General features: G+C 38.8%; 1 protein-coding gene across 2 annotated transcripts; it reads left to right on the forward strand.

Annotated features, from left to right (window-relative positions):
* The first annotated feature begins 1452 nt into the window (after positions 1-1452).
* On the forward strand, positions 1453-16763 carry emilin2b (elastin microfibril interfacer 2b). 2 transcript variants are annotated; one of them, XM_058394921.1, is made up of 8 exons: positions 1453-1836; positions 3231-3353; positions 5448-5632; positions 5849-7363; positions 13744-13905; positions 14025-14072; positions 14279-14410; positions 14506-16763. In XM_058394921.1, exons 1-8 carry the CDS (start codon positions 1700-1702, stop codon positions 14820-14822), a joined length of 2619 nt encoding a protein of 872 aa, XP_058250904.1. In that variant the 5' UTR covers positions 1453-1699; the 3' UTR covers positions 14823-16763. The 2 variants fall into 2 exon arrangements, with proteins under 2 accessions (XP_058250904.1, XP_058250903.1); XM_058394920.1 differs by having other exon boundaries at positions 1456-1836; positions 13738-13905.
* Positions 16764-16848: the final 85 nt, after the last annotated feature.

Consider the following 16848-nt stretch of genomic DNA (forward strand, 5'->3'; position numbering starts at 1 on the left):
ACCCACTTTTCTAACAAGCAACATACTGGTCTGGGAAATTCCAAAAAATGTGGAGAATTATGTAAATTACCACAAAGCATTATTATTATTTGGGTAAACAGGGAAATATCTGAGCTATATGGGAATATACATACATTCATTTCTTTCATTAAAAAAAAACATTTACGGATTAGAAAATTTATATTAAACCATAGAAAACATCATGGGTTATGAGAATTTGAGAAAAAAAAATTCTAAATAGACTGAGCAGTCTGAATGCTTGGGCAGGCAAACTGACTATGTACAAATTTCCAGTGTATAACAAGCCCCCTCAACACAAACACACACACACACACACACGGCCCTCTAGACCCACAGGACACTGAGACAAACTATGTATGCATTTACAATATGTCAAGATTCTTGAACTGACTGCTGGTTTCTTGCCCAAAATGAGAGATGTACAGTAAGTAACACTCAATTAAGGCTTTGCGCTGCACACAGGTGTGTGTGTGTGTGTTACAGATATATTTTTCCATTTTGGTATTGACAGTTTTCTATCTTTAGATGAAAAGGTATGTAATCTACCTGAGGACCATGTTCTTTGATGGGTTTGAGATGCCTTTGAAGGGTCAACCTCACTCTCTGGGGAGGATCCATCATCATCATCATCAGGATCCTCTACACACTCATCAATTTAGAACTGATCACTTTCACTGCTACAAAGGCACATTTTCAAAACCTCAGTAGCAGATTTTTTTTGCTTGTCCAGAGAGAGAATACAAGCAGGACATGTGAAAAAGAAATGATTCAAAAGGCTCTGTCTCATTTGTTTCTGTTTGCTCCACCCCTCTGTTCTGCAAATTTCAAGTACACTTCCCATGATTGGGCATTTTGTGGGGGGCATCTCCCACTTTCCCGCGTAAAACCAAACTCTGTGTGTGTGTGAGAGAGAGAGAGAGAGAGAGAAAGAGAGATTTACCCTCAACACTAAATGCACAGGAAAATCTGTTACATTCAATCATATTTAATAGCTGGGGTAAATTAGGTATACATTTTTCTAGGGGGTCTCTGGAACACAGTATTTTTTACAAAATGATTGTTTATTTGTATTTCCCTTAGAACTTTAAAAAAAAAAAAAAAACTCCGTAAAATATCAAGCTGATTAAATTTTAATGATGTTTTTATAGCTGTTATAGAGGTTTCAGGCTTTCACTGACCCCCAAACAGTACATCAGGGTTGAAGATCTCATTCCCCTGACCTTAATGAACTGTGGCTTCTCGTTGTTTTTATGAAGAGGGGGTGGCACTACTATGGGGCTCCAGTTTGCCACTTAAATAAAATGAGCTGGATTCCGTGGAGTTTGTTATCCGATGGTGACCTTAAGGCTGTGGTTCTTCTCGCGCATGCGCATATGGAAATGATTCCCAAATGGCTGTAGATTGAATCCTAATTAATGGAGTCGTTGGAAGATTGGAACTAGAGAGAGAGAGAGAGGGAGAGATTTGGGCGGATTCTAAGGAGAGATCATGAGAGCTGGACAGAAAAAGAGTGTGTTAATAAAGCTGCAGTAAATCCGGTGGGGGCGGAGACCTTAACATCTGTACCACTCACTCACACACACACACACACACACGTACACACACAGAAGACCAGTCAACCTCACACAACATCGTCAGCTTGGACTTTTTCACATATTGACCTACAAGCTGTTTAAAGATGAAGTGTGTTTGCTCCATGCTGCCTTTTGCAGTGTTTCAGATGCTGACGTTTTCTGTAACTTACTGCACTCCGTCGATCTATAGTTTATTCCAAGGCGCCCCGTATTCCAGCTCGATCCCGAAACAACGCAACAAGTGAGTGACTTTTCTTCTGAGTGTGCATGAAAGTTTAAAGTTTAGCTGTAAATAATAAAAAAGGTGCATGATAACTTTACTCTTAGAAAGATAATTGATCCTATTTTTGTGTATTCTGGGTAATAATTACTTTTCCTTGGGTGGAACCATCCAAGATACATCATGTGTACCTTTAATATTTGTCTTCATAGTTAGGACCACTAAAGTGCCTTTTAAGCTTCTAAAGTTACACACAACACACACTTTCCCAGATACTGAAACAATACAAAATATGTCTTCTTGATGTTACTCAATAGGAAATAGTATACAGTCTGGTATCTTTATTTATGATAGTGTATGGGACTCTGCTTTGTTTTACTTTATAACACAGGCTGTTTTACTCTATTTCATGGATAAACTGTAATATTACCATAGGTTACTCTGGTGCAGATGTTATAACAGCTTATTCCATTCAGCTGTGATAGGACAATACTTTTAAATTTTGCTGAATACCCATTATTGATATATTATTGTATATTACTCAGCTCATCTTGGTTCAAACACAGATCTTGCATATAGTCAGCTTAATGTGAGGTGCTTTTGGATATGTATATATATATATATATATATATATATATATTATATATATATATACAATACACACACTATGTTGCCAAAGGTTTTTAGGACGTCTGCCTTTACATGCACATGAATGTAGCTATAACAGCTTCAATTTTTCTGGGAAAGCTTTCCACAAGGTTTAGGGGTGTGTTTATGGGGATTTTGTGACCGCTCCTCTAGAAGCGCATTTGTGAGGTCAGGCAGTGATGCTGGACGAGAAGGTCTGGCTCACAGTCTCCGCTCTAATTCATCCCAAAGGTGTTCTGTTGGGTTGAGGTCAGGACTCTGTGCAGGCCAGTCATGTTCCTCCACACCAAACTCTCTCATCCATGTCTTTATGGATCTTGCTTTGTGCACTGGTGTGCAGTCATGTTGGAACAGGAAGGGGTCATCCTCAAACTGTTCCCACAAAGTTGGAAGCATAAAATTGTCCAAAATGTCTTGGTATGCTGAAGCATTAAGAGTTTCTTTCACTGGAACTAAGGGGCCAAGATCAACCCCTGAAAAACAACACATGAATACAATGATTTTGGAGGAGTGTCCCAAAACTTTTGGCAATATAGTGTACAGAGTATAGTGAACAACTTACATTCTGTCTTCAGCTCTATGTTGTTTACTGTAGCACCAGGGTACCTTATTTCACTGTGTACTGCGTCAGCTATATATGGTTGAAATGACAATAAAAGCTTCTTGACTTGTATTTTAGTTCTTAATGTCTTACTATATAGCCTTGGTGCTTGTATGATGTCATTATTATATTATTTCCTGCTGCTTCTTTTCACGTTATGGCACAGAAACTGGTGTGCCTTTGTAGTGCACAAGAACGTGACGTGCGCTGTGCTGGGAGTGACGGAAACTGTGGAGTCTGACAACGCACCCTGTCCTGAACATCAGCCCCATTGTGCTCAAACTGGAATGTAAGTTCCCCTAGAACATATGCGTAGGTACACATGGTTTTATTAGTCACCTGGGCTCTCAAGTAATGAAAAGGCCAGAGATTCATGCTAGCTGATACTTTACTCTGAAGTCACGCAGCTTTAGCAGAAATAGTCTGTACTTGTTTTTTTGCTCTACTATTAACAATCAGTCCTATTAAATCATCATCTTAAAATGAAGAATTAAAGGAATAGTATGGTAAGAATGTAGCCAAAAATATAGGTGATCATTCAAGACTTCTTTTGTTTTGCACTAGACCTGTGAGGCTATGGAAGTTTGTATGACCCAAAATAACCTGCATGTCTGTTCACATTCATAAAACCTCAGCTGTTTGAGGATGTAAGTGGATGCATAGAAAAAAGTTGGCTGTTATGCTGCCTATATGTGAATATTAAAGTTTTCAACATGCTTTTGGACTTTATCCATGTACAAAAAAGTAGGCATTCAGGGAGCTATTTCTTTTTTAACCTATATTATAGTTTATAGCACTATAATTTATATAATTGCACATCAGACAATCTTGATCTTAGAAAACCAGCAGAAAACCCACTATTGTTTTGACTTTTCAGTGTGACTTCATCTATGTTGAAACTCTGGAACAACAACTAAGAAAAGTCTGTTTCAACGGTCGGATAATAATGTTTTGGTTATTTATTGGAATGAGGTAGCTTTTTTTTTTATTTCTAAACTTTCAACTCATTGAATCTTCTGTTAAAATTAGAAATAGAATTTGACATTTGACATTTGAATACAATTTGAATGCTTTCTGTGTGCCATTGAGGTTTGGCTTTCAACACTTTCAAGCATCCCGCCAGTCACACTGGCTGATATAAGAACTATAAGAACTTAATAATAACTATAATATCTTTGATATTACATAAAAAGAAATTACAATTTATGTAATGTAATAAATTATGACTTACTTTTTCCTCACCAACTCTCTCCCAAACACACACACTTGCTAGCACACACTGGTTGACAAAAGACAGCAACAGATTTTTCATCCAATGCATTTATATGGGTTAAATATCTCTGATTCAGTCATTTCTATTACAGGAAATGACCTAAGATAAATTCAGGTTAGATCACCAGGACATTCCTTTAGGGAAACAGCATAGACATAATCATTACTCCTAATGTAGTGGGTTGCTAATGTTTTCTTGAAACCAACTTATTTATGACAACATTTAGAGGACACTGTAGGATTAGGCAAGGACCTCAGCTAAGGCAGCCAATCTTACACAGAAGTCAAATGATCTGCCAGAGATTTTTTGCAGTGATGCTAGATTAAAATAAAAAACTAAGTCATCTAATGTTAATACACTTTGGGGGTTAAAAACCCTTTTAGAATAACAAGCAGGTTTACATCCAGCTAACTGCATCAGTGTAGTTATGTGATCTGCTAATTGGTTAAGATTCAAATGAAAGTGATCTACCCCTCTTTAATGTCAAATGAATTTTGTAACTTGAAGTTTTATATATCATATAATTTTTTTTTCCTGGGTGGGGTTCTTAGTCAAAACTGATTGGTTAAATGGTCGTGGAGAAGGAAAATTATAGGAAGCACTTATGTAAGGCATCCACAAGTGACTTGTCCTCTGTGAGTTTTACGGTTGACTTCTGGCATTCATTTTGCAAGTGCTGTGTGTGAGCTCATACTCTCTCGCTCAAGCACACACACACACACACACACACACAAATCACTGCCCCCTGCCTTGAAAGCTGCTCTCCAGATGTGCGTCAGTCTTGAATAAAATCACAGTGAATTATGTGCCATGCATTGCTGTCATGCACTGTTTCTCCTTAAACATTTTAATTTGTGTATGCTAAGCATAAGGGCTTATAAATGTACATGCAGACAGAGCGATCACCCATAGTAGGTCAGGTGTAGTTTATATCTAGTTTATATCACATATATAAACACTTAAAGCTCATAAGTATATACTCCATGAGGTATTGAAATGTTAGAATCTATAGACACCATGGTGCTGCAGTATGTATTGTCTTGTAAATATCGTATTTTGATTAGTCAGCCTTTACTTAATTGCTAGGGTTTTTTTTATTTGTGAATTTAGATACCGCGTTCACACAAGACCAACATACAAAGTGGGCTACAAGCAGGTGACTGAGCTGGAGTGGAGGTGTTGCCCTGGTTACCGTGGTTACGACTGCATGGAGCTCAAGGATGCTGTGTCACCTCAAGTTCTCCAGGAACCACAACCAGATCTGCCATCTGTTCACAAACCACAACAGGGTGTCGGTAGGACTTGTCCTGAACTATAGAAGCTTTAGGATCAAGGTCAAGTCAGGGAAAGTAGGACAGCAAGGAGCTATGAAGACCTTTGTTAATTTTGATACTACCTGTATGGGCACTTAAAGATTTTGTGGTTTTAGTTGTATTCATTCTGATGTCTGGGTATACACAGAGAAAAGTATGTTTAATGATCTTAATTCTAATTCTGTTCCTCCTGACCAGATGTTACCTCTGGTTCCCATCCTTGGACACAATCTGGGCAAAGTGGACAAACCAGGCACCCTTGGACTGAAGGTGGAGAGTCTGGAGGTCAGAGAGGTCAGCATGATAGTCGTCGTGTACGAGAGTTAGAAGAAGAAGTACAGCGTCTTTCTCAAACAGTCCTTGACATGCAGGCTGCCATGACTACTACAAATGCTAACTTGCGTCTAGATCTGCAAGAAGATGCAAGCAAGATAATCCTGAACCTACTTGGCCAACTGAGACAACCACAGGATGCACTGACTGGAGGAACTGAGAGCATTGTGCTGCCTTCAGACCTAACAATTTTTCCAGTAACTGAAGAGCTTCAGAATCAGGTTACCCATCTTTCAAACACAATCAGCACCAACATAAACACCATTCAGGGACTGGAGGCTAAGCTCCAGCAGATTGAAAGCCAGATGAACCAGCTAAAAGAGGCACCCAGTGGTACCCCAGTTCCACCTCCTTCCTCTACCTTGCCTACTGAGTGCCAATGCCAGGCTTACATTGATGAAAAACTTCAAGATCTTCGTATGGAGCTGCTGGAGGGAATGGACATTAAGATGGCTGATTTAAAGAACTCCTGTGAGTACAAAGTGGAATCAGTTAAAGAACATTGTGATGAACAGGAGAACTTCTACCTAAGTCTTACTGAGCTCCTAGAATCTAAAGAAACTGACTTGCGCCAAGAAATCCAGGACCTGAGGCACCTTGTTTTAAATAGCACTTCTAAAGGATTGCCGGTTGCACAGTTTGAAGTTGAGATCCAAAGCCTAAAGAATGTGCATCAGAGCTTGGCTAATGCTGTAAATGCAACAAACAAGCAACAGAAGGCTTTACGGGAAGCACTGAACACAAGGTTTAGCCAAGAAGAAAAAACTGCAGAAACACACTGCCTCAAACTCGAGGAAAAGTTAAGAAGCGAGAGGGCAAAGGAACAAGAGGCACAGAACAAAACTCTGGAGAGCAAGATTGGTGCAGTTCTACAGGTCATTCAAGACTTACAATTGCACAGCATTCCGAAAGATAACAGCCAAAATATATTGGAGATGGAGAAACAGACGCAGAGTCTGAAGGGTGAGGTAAGCTCGGTTATGCAGCAAGTCACACAGTTGGAGAGCTCAGTCCGAATTCTCAACGAGTCCATGAGCCATCAAAGTCATACGGACGGCGGTCTTTATAACAAATTTGTTGAACTGGAGGAAACTTGTGGGAGGAACCAAGAATCGGCCAACAAAGTGGAGGAGATGTTGTCTGGAATGGATGGACGGGTGGCCAATGTTGAAAGGCTCTGTGGGAGATTGGAACCAATGTCCGACAGTCTTAAGACAATTAAAGATGGACTCAACAAACATGTCAGTGGCCTTTGGAACTGTGTCCGAAAACTCAACAGCACTGTCATTACTCACACTACAGACATCAGCACACTGAGAGAAAATGCACACACCGCAGAGGGCAAGCAGCATGGAACCACCAATTATACGCAATATACAGGTATGCATGAAACAAATTGTGTATGGGGAAATCAACGAAACCAGAGGGAGCAAAACACAACACAAGTAAGAAAAAAAATCAATGGTAGAGTGTTGCTTTTTGTAAAATGGAAGGTTATTACCACTTTAAAGTTGATTATTTATGAAAAGCATATAGTCACTGATAACAAATTGTAATCTACATCTTATACATCTACATTGTGTTGAAACAGTAGAGTGTCTGTATTTTAATTACATATACAGAAACATTTATTCAGACTGCATAACTCTCGCAATTCATGTAGGACCCTGTACAGCAGCTGTGTACCACCTGGAAGTAATGCTTCGATATACATAGCTGTTAAGGAATCATCCCTATAGGTTACTGTTTGGAAAAGAATTTAGCCCTTTCTGGAGACCAAACGTTGTCATAGTGATTTATGAGGACATTTTCAACAAAAATGTGGCTTAAAAGTAAGCTATATTGTAGCTTATACCGCTTCTGGCATTATTTAGCTAGTTATTGGAATTAGCTTGGAAAGATGGTAGAGTTAACAAGAGTACATGTGCTCTTATAAGGTAGGTAGTTCAATTTCTGCGTACTCTGATTGGACACACATGTTTAACAAGATGAGGCCCGAAGCTGAGCTAAAGATGGCCTTTTTTGTGAAAGAGAGCTTCAGAGCGCAAAAGAAAGAGAGAGAGGGGGAAAAAATCTGCTACTCATTTGACCTGTGTTAGAAAAACAGTAAAGATTAGCTAGCGGGCATTTAAAAACTTAAAAGCTAATGATGTCTTGGCAGCACTCCAGCATTTGAAGCATTACGGATCATTTGTGGTTTTCTTCCTATTTAAATGTAATTACTTTACTGTTAGTTTACACTTCCCCAGCTTTTATTCAACCAAATTTAACAGCAAATATAAATGAGGTATTAATGACAGTGATACCTGATAGATGTTCCAAGAACACATGGCTATTGTACCTAATCTAATTTTTTATAAGTCCACAGTTTGTAAACTCTAACAGTGTAAACAACAAACCATTTATAGCTCTCTGTAACGACAGCAGGCTGTGTAACAAATGAAGCTCTGGCACTCGCTTGGGTTCTTTGAGCTAGCCAGCTAACTGTAAGTGTGTGTGTGTGTGTTTGTGAAGTTTCTCCATTACACACTAGTCAGCTGAATGTTTTTGAGGTACTGTGTTCTCTCCAGGATCCTCAGTGACCTTTGAACTAAGACTGCTGTTGTTTCTTCTGGCCTGTCTGCTTCGTCCAGTCTCAGCTGCATATATAAATATAGACATTTTATCTAAAGTACTGGAGTTGCCTGATTACTGGACTCCATTTCCAAGGAAATGATAGTTAGCTTATCAGCTTTGCTCTGATATGTGCTTGTGAGAAAGACAAAGCGTGACACTCCTAGTTGATGATTTAAATTTTGTCCAGATTTAATCTCTTTGTCCAGCCTAAAACCGCCGTGTTTACATGCATGCTGCAGATTATGGCTGTCAGATACATAAGGTGGTTTCTTAAAGATCCAAATGGCTGAACGTTTAAGGTAACAACAGTATTAATATTCTTCAAATTTTATCAAGTAAGTAAGTGCTGGAGTGTAGAAGATAGGAAAGTTTTTTTTTTTTACATTTCTTTTTCCCATTCTGTTTTGATTAGTGAACTGATGACGTGACTTGTTAAACAAATCCAGGATGAAAAGAGAATGTTTAAGGATGGATGGACAGAACAGTATGTGTTTATCCCTTCATTCCACTGCAAGTTTAAAACAGACATGTCTCTTTTATTCAGGGGAGAGGGGCACAAAAATGCAGGAGGTGTACACTTTTTGCTATAGTACATGGAGTCACGTATGAACTGCCTGTGGGATGTTCTATAAGGTTTCTCATATTGCTCTACACCACATGTTTACTGTATCCAGTCATTCATCTGTAGTAACTGTTTCATCCAGATCAGTCACATTGGTTTACATTAGGAATTTCTTTATGTTTGGGAAATATAAGTATATTTGGGTTTGAGTGAGACATTACATGCAAACTTTTCATTTTCCAGGCCAGTGGGAAACATAACATGATCAATTCTTAAATAATTCTCCTATACAATAATGTTTAAACTTTAAAAGCTTACTGTTTCTGCAGTTCAGTCATTTTAGTTGCCCAAAAGCATGACCATAGATTTTTGTGGGGCAGAACAACATTAATAAACACTGTGCATAGCCTACAACATGAATTAAGTTGAGAGTTCAAATTTGTGTTACTATTAATACATGTTTAGAGTAACCTTGTAATAGACAGTTGAGAGTCAACAATATATAGTCATCCAGCGTAAGTTCTAGCTCATTTTAAGTTTTATTATTATTATTATTATTATTATTATTATTATTATTAATTTATTTAATTAATTATGTTATTTATTTATTTATTTATTTATTTATTTATTTATTTATTTATTTATTTAAAACTGTGTTCCATACAGCAGGTCTGCTAAAAAAACTTCCAGACCAATTTCCTCTCAAAAACCACAGAAGAACCTGAAACTAGACCAATATTTTCCAATATTAGAAAATGCAGACATATTTTTTGTAATTCAATTTATTTGCTATAAAACAAGTACACTATATTGCCAAAAGTATTCGCTCACCCATCCAAATAATCAGAATCAGGTGTTCCAATCACTTCCATGGCCACAGGTGTATAAAATCAAGCACCTAGGCATGCAGACTGTTTTTACAAACATTTGTGAAAGAATGGGTCGCTCTCAGGAGCTCAGTGAATTCCAGCGTGGAACTGTGATAGGATGCCACCTGTGCAACAAATCCAGTCGTGAAATTTCCTCGCTCCTAAATATTCCACAGTCAACTGTCAGCTGTATTATAAGAACGTGGAAGTGTTTGGGAATGACAGCAACTCAGCCACGAAGTGGTAGGCCACGTAAACTGACGGAGCGGGGTCAGCGGATGCTGAGGCGCATAGTGCAAAGAGGTCGCCAACTTTCTGCAGAGTCAATCGCTACAGACCTCCAAACTTCATGTGGCCTTCAGATTAGCTCAAGAACAGTGTGCAGAGAGCTTCATGGAATGGGTTTCCATGGCCGAGCAGCTGCATCCAAGCCATACATCACCAAGTGCAATGCAAAGCGTCGGATACAGTGGTGTAAAGCACGCCGCCACTGGACTCTAGAGCAGTGGAGACGCGTTCTCTGGAGTGACGAATCGCGCTTCTCCATCTGGCAATCTGATGGACGAGTCTGGGTTTGGCGGTTGCCAGGAGAACGGTACTTGTCTGACTGCATTGTGCCAAGTGTAAAGTTTGGTGGAGGGGGGATTATGGTGTGGGGTTGTTTTTCAGGAGCTGGGCTTGGCCCCTTAGTTCCAGTGAAAGGAACTCTGAATGCTTCAGCATACCAAGACATTTTGGACAATTCCATGCTCCCAACTTTGTGGGAACAGTCTGGAGCTGGCCCCTTCCTCTTCCAACATGACTGTGCACCAGTGCACAAAGCAAGGTCCATAAAGACATGGATGACAGAGTCTGGTGTGGATGAACTTGACTGGCCTGCACAGAGTCCTGACCTCAACCCGATAGAACACCTTTGGGATGAATTAGAGCGGAGACTGAGAGCCAGGCCTTCTCGTCCAACATCAGTGTGTGACCTCACAAATGCGCTTCTGGAAGAATGGTCAAAAATTCCCATAAACACACTCCTAAACCTTGTGGACAGCCTTCCCAGAAGAGTTGAAGCTGTTATAGCTGCAAAGGGCGGACCGACGTCATATTGAACCCTATGGATTAGGAATGGGATGTCACCTAAGTTCATATGCGAGTCAAGGCAGGTGAGCGAATACTTTTGGCAATATAGTGTATATTAAAACTTGCCCAGGCTGACCACCCTGCTATTAGCTGTCTGTGTGATTTCTGCCCCTGCAGCCCTTTATTAGCATATGTTGTATTTCTTGCTTTTTAACACTAGGTGCAGTAGCAACTCTGTGGAGCTAACAGTAACTCTGAGCTAGAAATGAATGAGGGTTTGTTAAATGGATAATTTTATATAGGGCTGTGACAGCAGAAGACAGTATCATGGGTACAGACTCACCCAACCTGGACAGTTTGGTAAAAGACTAGGTGATCTTCTTTTTCTTCAATTGTCCAGTTTGGGTGAGATTGTGCTCAGGAGTCTTCTGCTGTTGTAACCGATCTACCACAAGGTGCGATATTTTGTGCATGCTGAGATGCTTTTCTGTTCGCTACAGTTGTAAAGAGTGATTATATAAGTTACTATATGCTTCTTGGCAGCTCAAACCATTAGAGACCATTTTCCTCTGGCCTCTCCCACAAAACTGCCACTCAGTCAATGTTTTTTGCACCATACTCAAGAGAGTACTGTGGGTTAAATTCCCAGGAGATCAGCACTAGTAGGCGATTAGCAGAAACTGGTCAGCAGAGAATATTTTATCCAGTTTGTATTTTATATTTTTGAAACTCTTTATCATTCCTTGGATTTGTACTAACCTTAGAACACATGTCCAAGCTTTAAATCTTTTTTAAGCAGTCATACAATATGATGAGATCCAGTTTCCTCACCAAAAAAAAACTTATTCTTTCTTTGACCCCATAATGTCTAAAGCAAGGTCAAAAATATATATATTATTCATAAGTATTTGAACCTGTGGCATATTTAGGTGCGTGGAGATAATTCAGCCCAGCTGTGTGCCCAAATACTGTGAACATTGAGGAGCAAAAAAATGCAACGTTACTCCTTGAAACACTTCACTTAATTTCTCTCAGCCTCGCCTTCTGCTTACCTCCCACCATAAATCTATGCCAAGTGCATACTCATAGCCCCTAGAGAGGGTAATAGAGAGAAACTAACCATAAATAAGCAGTAATGTGGTCATTCCTTTGACGCAGCCTTATATCATAGTATGTGTTGCCTGAAAAGCAAGCAGCAGTGTGCATCATCACATTGCTAACTTGTGGAGAGTGGAGTGTTCATGACTGGCTAGGGTGCAGTTAGAAAACACCCAGGCTTACAGTATATATGTGGGGGCATGTTGGAATATTTTGGTGAGGACAAAATGCACATATAAGAATAGGAATATCTGATAGTTTTGACCTTTTGGGGACTTTTGGCCAGTCCCGTTTAATAATTAAAAAATATATATATTTATTTAAAAAAGGAAAAAATTCTATCTGGTTGCTGAGGTTAAGGCTCAAGTTGATGTGTTTAGGTTGTAAGGTTTATATGTAAACATGCCATTAATTATCAGCATTATTAAAAGTATGGAAGCAGGGACAAACAGAAAACATGTTTTAGACTTCTTGCATTCAGAGAAAGTGGGGTCTCCCTGTTTTATTTTCTGGCTTGTGATCAAGTGAGTGCAATATGTTGGTTTGGCAATACTGTAGATTTTGCAATCATTAGTTTTTAATGCTTGTCAAATGGAGCATTAGACCATGACAGATAGGATGATTAAGTATGTTGTAATATTTACTTAAGTCCCCTAGTGACAGTTTTTTGATTGCTTGTTATTAATGCCAATAGGTATTGTGGCAAATTTTCTAAACTGCATACAAGTAAACAAAGTGTTGGATCATCCAATATACACATGATCAGTAGGTCTACATCACCTACCTGCTCTTACATAGCTATAAGTGACCTTGATGATAGAAGAATGACAAATCTTGGCCTTGTTCTTGGCCAGGTGCGAATATCCAGATTGGCCAGATTGTGTTGAATTGAATTTACATGAAGATTTTTGTAAAAATGCCAGGACACTGTGTATTCTTTAGAAAAGCAATTATTTGAGACATGGGAAAGCTTTGAGACTACATCATATGGCCAAAATTATGTGGAAACTTGATACCACACCCATAAGCAGTATTTTACCATTTAAAATAAAACTTTTTCTGTTTTATATGTATTTCTAATGGGCACTACAGGGAAGGAAACAAGCCAAATTAAAATATATAAGCTGCACACATAACTGCATCCAAAGTAAATAAACCAGTGCATTGAAAGAGAGCAAGGAAAAAACACTACATTCATCCAGTTATATCTTTCAATTTTTCTATATATTGTTAAAAGGGAAACTGTTTGTCTGTTCCTTGAGCTCTTTTTGATAGAAACTGTCACACAGTACATTTATGATGGTAGGCACTTTGACAAAATATTGGATATTTTCTCATACACAGTATAGAAACTCCCCCTGTACATTCAGTAAACAGTGTGACTTTATGCCTGGAGCTTTAGATCTGTTGGAAATTAACAGACAGTACTCTGTATAATTAGTCCTATCCACACCTGTTAACTCCATCATTAGTGCCATTACATTTCACTACTTGCTTTCTCCTAATTTTATCACTCCTCCCACTTCTCTTCACTTGAGGTCCAGGTGTTCGTTCTGGTATGGAGGACTCTAGTGTTCTCATGGAGAAAGCTGCTCCAGTTTTAGAGTCTGGAGAAGCAGGGCCACCTGGAACCAAGCTTTCATCACATCCCCCTCAGGGCAGCAGTGGCAGTAAGATACCTGTTAAGGGCTATGCTTCATCTCCAGGTGAGTAGCTTTTACACTTCATTATGGTGTTTTCATCATTATGTGTGACTGCCATTTGTCTTAACGGTATTATAAGCTGCCTTAACAGTGCTAATGACATGTTTTTGTGTGTGCTTCAGGCTTTTCTCCAGCATCCTCAGTCTCTGTTACAGCTCATATTCTTCCAGGTACTTTGCATTATGGCTTTTGCAAGGTGGACATGGCCAAGAAGTAGCACACAGAGCAGTGTAGTTAATATAGGCATAAATCAGCTAAATGGAGCAATAAGGATGTTACAGCTTGAAATGTTTGGTAACTTAAAAAAATACCAATTTAATTGACCTTTTTAAAACCAGACAAGCTATATGTACACGTTAACTCTGGTGTGTTTCAGGTCCTATGAGTGTAAGTGTTCCTGTCTCCTTTTCGGCTGGTCTGACCCTCTTCCCGTTTTCTGAAGAGGTCGGCATCATCCGCTTCAACAAAGTGCTGTTGAACGATGGAGGTCACTATGACCCACAAACAGGTAACACCCCTCATGTACACTACAGTATATGCATACTAAAACTGGACAAATAAATCCAGTACATGACTATATAAACTTCTGTTCTTGTTCTCTAGGAGTGTTCATTGTCCCCACTGATGGCCGGTACTTGTTGAGTGTTGTGATAATGGCCCAGAAAGGAGAGAGTGTGGAAGCGGTCCTCTCAGTGGCCAATCGTAGCATCCAGAAGCTTAACACAGCTGGAGCAGAGAATACGGCCTCTACAGGGTGTCTCTGCGGAGGCTCTGCCTCTGCCAGCCTCGTCCTTGATCTCAGACAAGGTCAGAGGGTGGGGGTCGTAAAAACATCAGGAACTCTGGCAATTTCAGCATCCACCGAGGTGCTTTCCACATTTAGTGGTGTTCTGCTTTATCCACTGCAAGCTAAAAGATAATAATGATCAGATTTTAGGGCTATGTTTTAGTAATTATGTTAATGATAAATGTTAATGTTAAATATGTTATACCACTACACTAATCAGCCAGTCATGTAGCAGCAGCATCAAATCATTCAGCTTCAGCTGATATTCACATCAAAGATTAGACTACAATAAAATGACAATTTTATCATGGCATGGATGTTATCACATATACCAGATATGTACCAGATATGCTGTTTTGAGTATTTCAGAAACAGTTGATCTACTGGGATTTTCACACATAAGTGTCTCTAAAGTTTAAACAAAAACTTGAGTGAGGTATTAATATAATTACTCTTTACAACCGTGGTGAGTAGAAAAGCATCTCAGCACACACAAATGATCAAATCTTGAACTGGATGAGCTACAGCAGCAGGAGACTACATTGGGTTCTACTCCTTGAGTCTAAAACAGGAATCTGAGGTCATCATGGGCACAGCCTTATCTTAACTGGACAAAAAAAAATCATATGGTCTTAATTTCATTCTTCAGTTGTCCAGTTTGGGTGAGCCTGTACCTATGATATCCTCTATTGTCTGTTCTGGGCTTGCAGGAATGGAGCCTTCTGCTGTTGTATCCTGTCTGCCTCAAGGTTTGAGGTGATGCTTTTCTTATTACCACAGTTGTAAAGAGTGGTTATATGAGTAACTGTAGATTATCAACTTAAGTTAATGTAGGCTTAGACCAGTCTGGTAATTCTCCTCAGATCTTTCTCATCAACAGTTTGTTTTTTTGCACCATTCTGATTGCGTGTGAAAATCCCAGGAGACTTCTGAAATACTCAAGCCAGCCCATCTGACATTAACACAGTTGACATGCTTAAAGTCACATAGATCACACTTTTTTCCCCATTTCTGATGTTTAAAGTGAACATTACACAAAGCTACTAATCGGCATCTGCATGATTTTCTGCATTGTGCTGCTGCTGCTTGATTAACTGATTGGATAACCATAGAAATGGGCAGGTGTACCCATTTATATGAATGTTAGCAAGGATATGTATTTCGGTGCTCATAGGATTGTTACATTTTTCCAGTGGTATTTAGCAGATAGAAAGCGACAGCTTCCGAAGAGAACGCTTTATAACCACAAAATCAGCAAACTCATTTATCAGCATGATAAACAGGAATTACATTTTAAAGACCTTAGTTAAAATGCAGGATATATTTTACCACCAAGGTGCTCTTATAAAAACATTTCAACTTCAGGATAATGTCCTGTCAAATTGTTGTGTCACTAATAAAGACATTTCAGATGTAAAGAAAAGAGAGAGGAAACAAACGATGGCAAATTTGTAGCCAAGGATTGTGTTAAGCTGTAACTGCCTCAGTCTTGGAACGAAAAAAGTGTGCATTTTTGGTTTCATAGACCAATATTTCAACTCCTTTTATTGGGAAACTATTATTATTATCATCAAAGTTTACATCATCAGATGAAAGTGGTGTAATGAGCACAAAGCAGAACCTCACAGCAGTGGAATGTTGTGCATTCACATGGGAATCTCAGTGTTTCCTTTCAGCTGTTCACCAAGAATATACATATTACTGCCTCACAGAATATGTGCAAATTAAATGAAAGTGCCAGTACATTTTTAATATTTATATATTCTTGAAATATGTCTGTTTTCCATGAGTCTTGAACACGCTTAAAAGGCCACACAGACGTTTCAATTTCTAGAACAATGTAGTTGAAGATTTTTTCCCACCCTGACAGCATCTCTATTTTATTTATAGATAATAATAATAAACTATGCAATATTTGTGTGCGAAGAAACAATCATTCTATAAAATCCTGTGTTTCCAGAGTTTTCCCTATTTTATGGTGCTTAAACAATAGATTGTAAGCAGCAGTAGATTTCATAGATGATAATTACATTTTCATTTATTATTATTAATAATAATAATAATGGTCTCTGCCATTGTGTGGATGTACTTTTTGAGGCTGTGTAATAGACTTTATGTAAAATATATCCTTATTGTAATTTCATTGGAATTGCAAGATG

The sequence above is a fragment of the Hemibagrus wyckioides genome, linkage group LG07, assembly GCF_019097595.1.
Source record: "Hemibagrus wyckioides isolate EC202008001 linkage group LG07, SWU_Hwy_1.0, whole genome shotgun sequence".
Classification (NCBI taxonomy): Eukaryota; Metazoa; Chordata; class Actinopteri; order Siluriformes; family Bagridae; genus Hemibagrus; species Hemibagrus wyckioides.

Bases quoted from the DNA above. Each gene is read 5' to 3' on its own strand.
- emilin2b (XM_058394920.1), top strand. From the start codon at position 1,700: ATGAAGTGTGTTTGCTCCATGCTGCCTTTTGCAGTGTTTCAGATGCTG. The intron at 7,364-13,737 runs GTATGCATGAAA...TCTTCACTTGAG, and splicing joins CAATTATACGCAATATACAG to GTCCAGGTGTTCGTTCTGGT. The intron at 13,906-14,024 runs GTGAGTAGCTTT...TGTGTGCTTCAG, and splicing joins GGGCTATGCTTCATCTCCAG to GCTTTTCTCCAGCATCCTCA.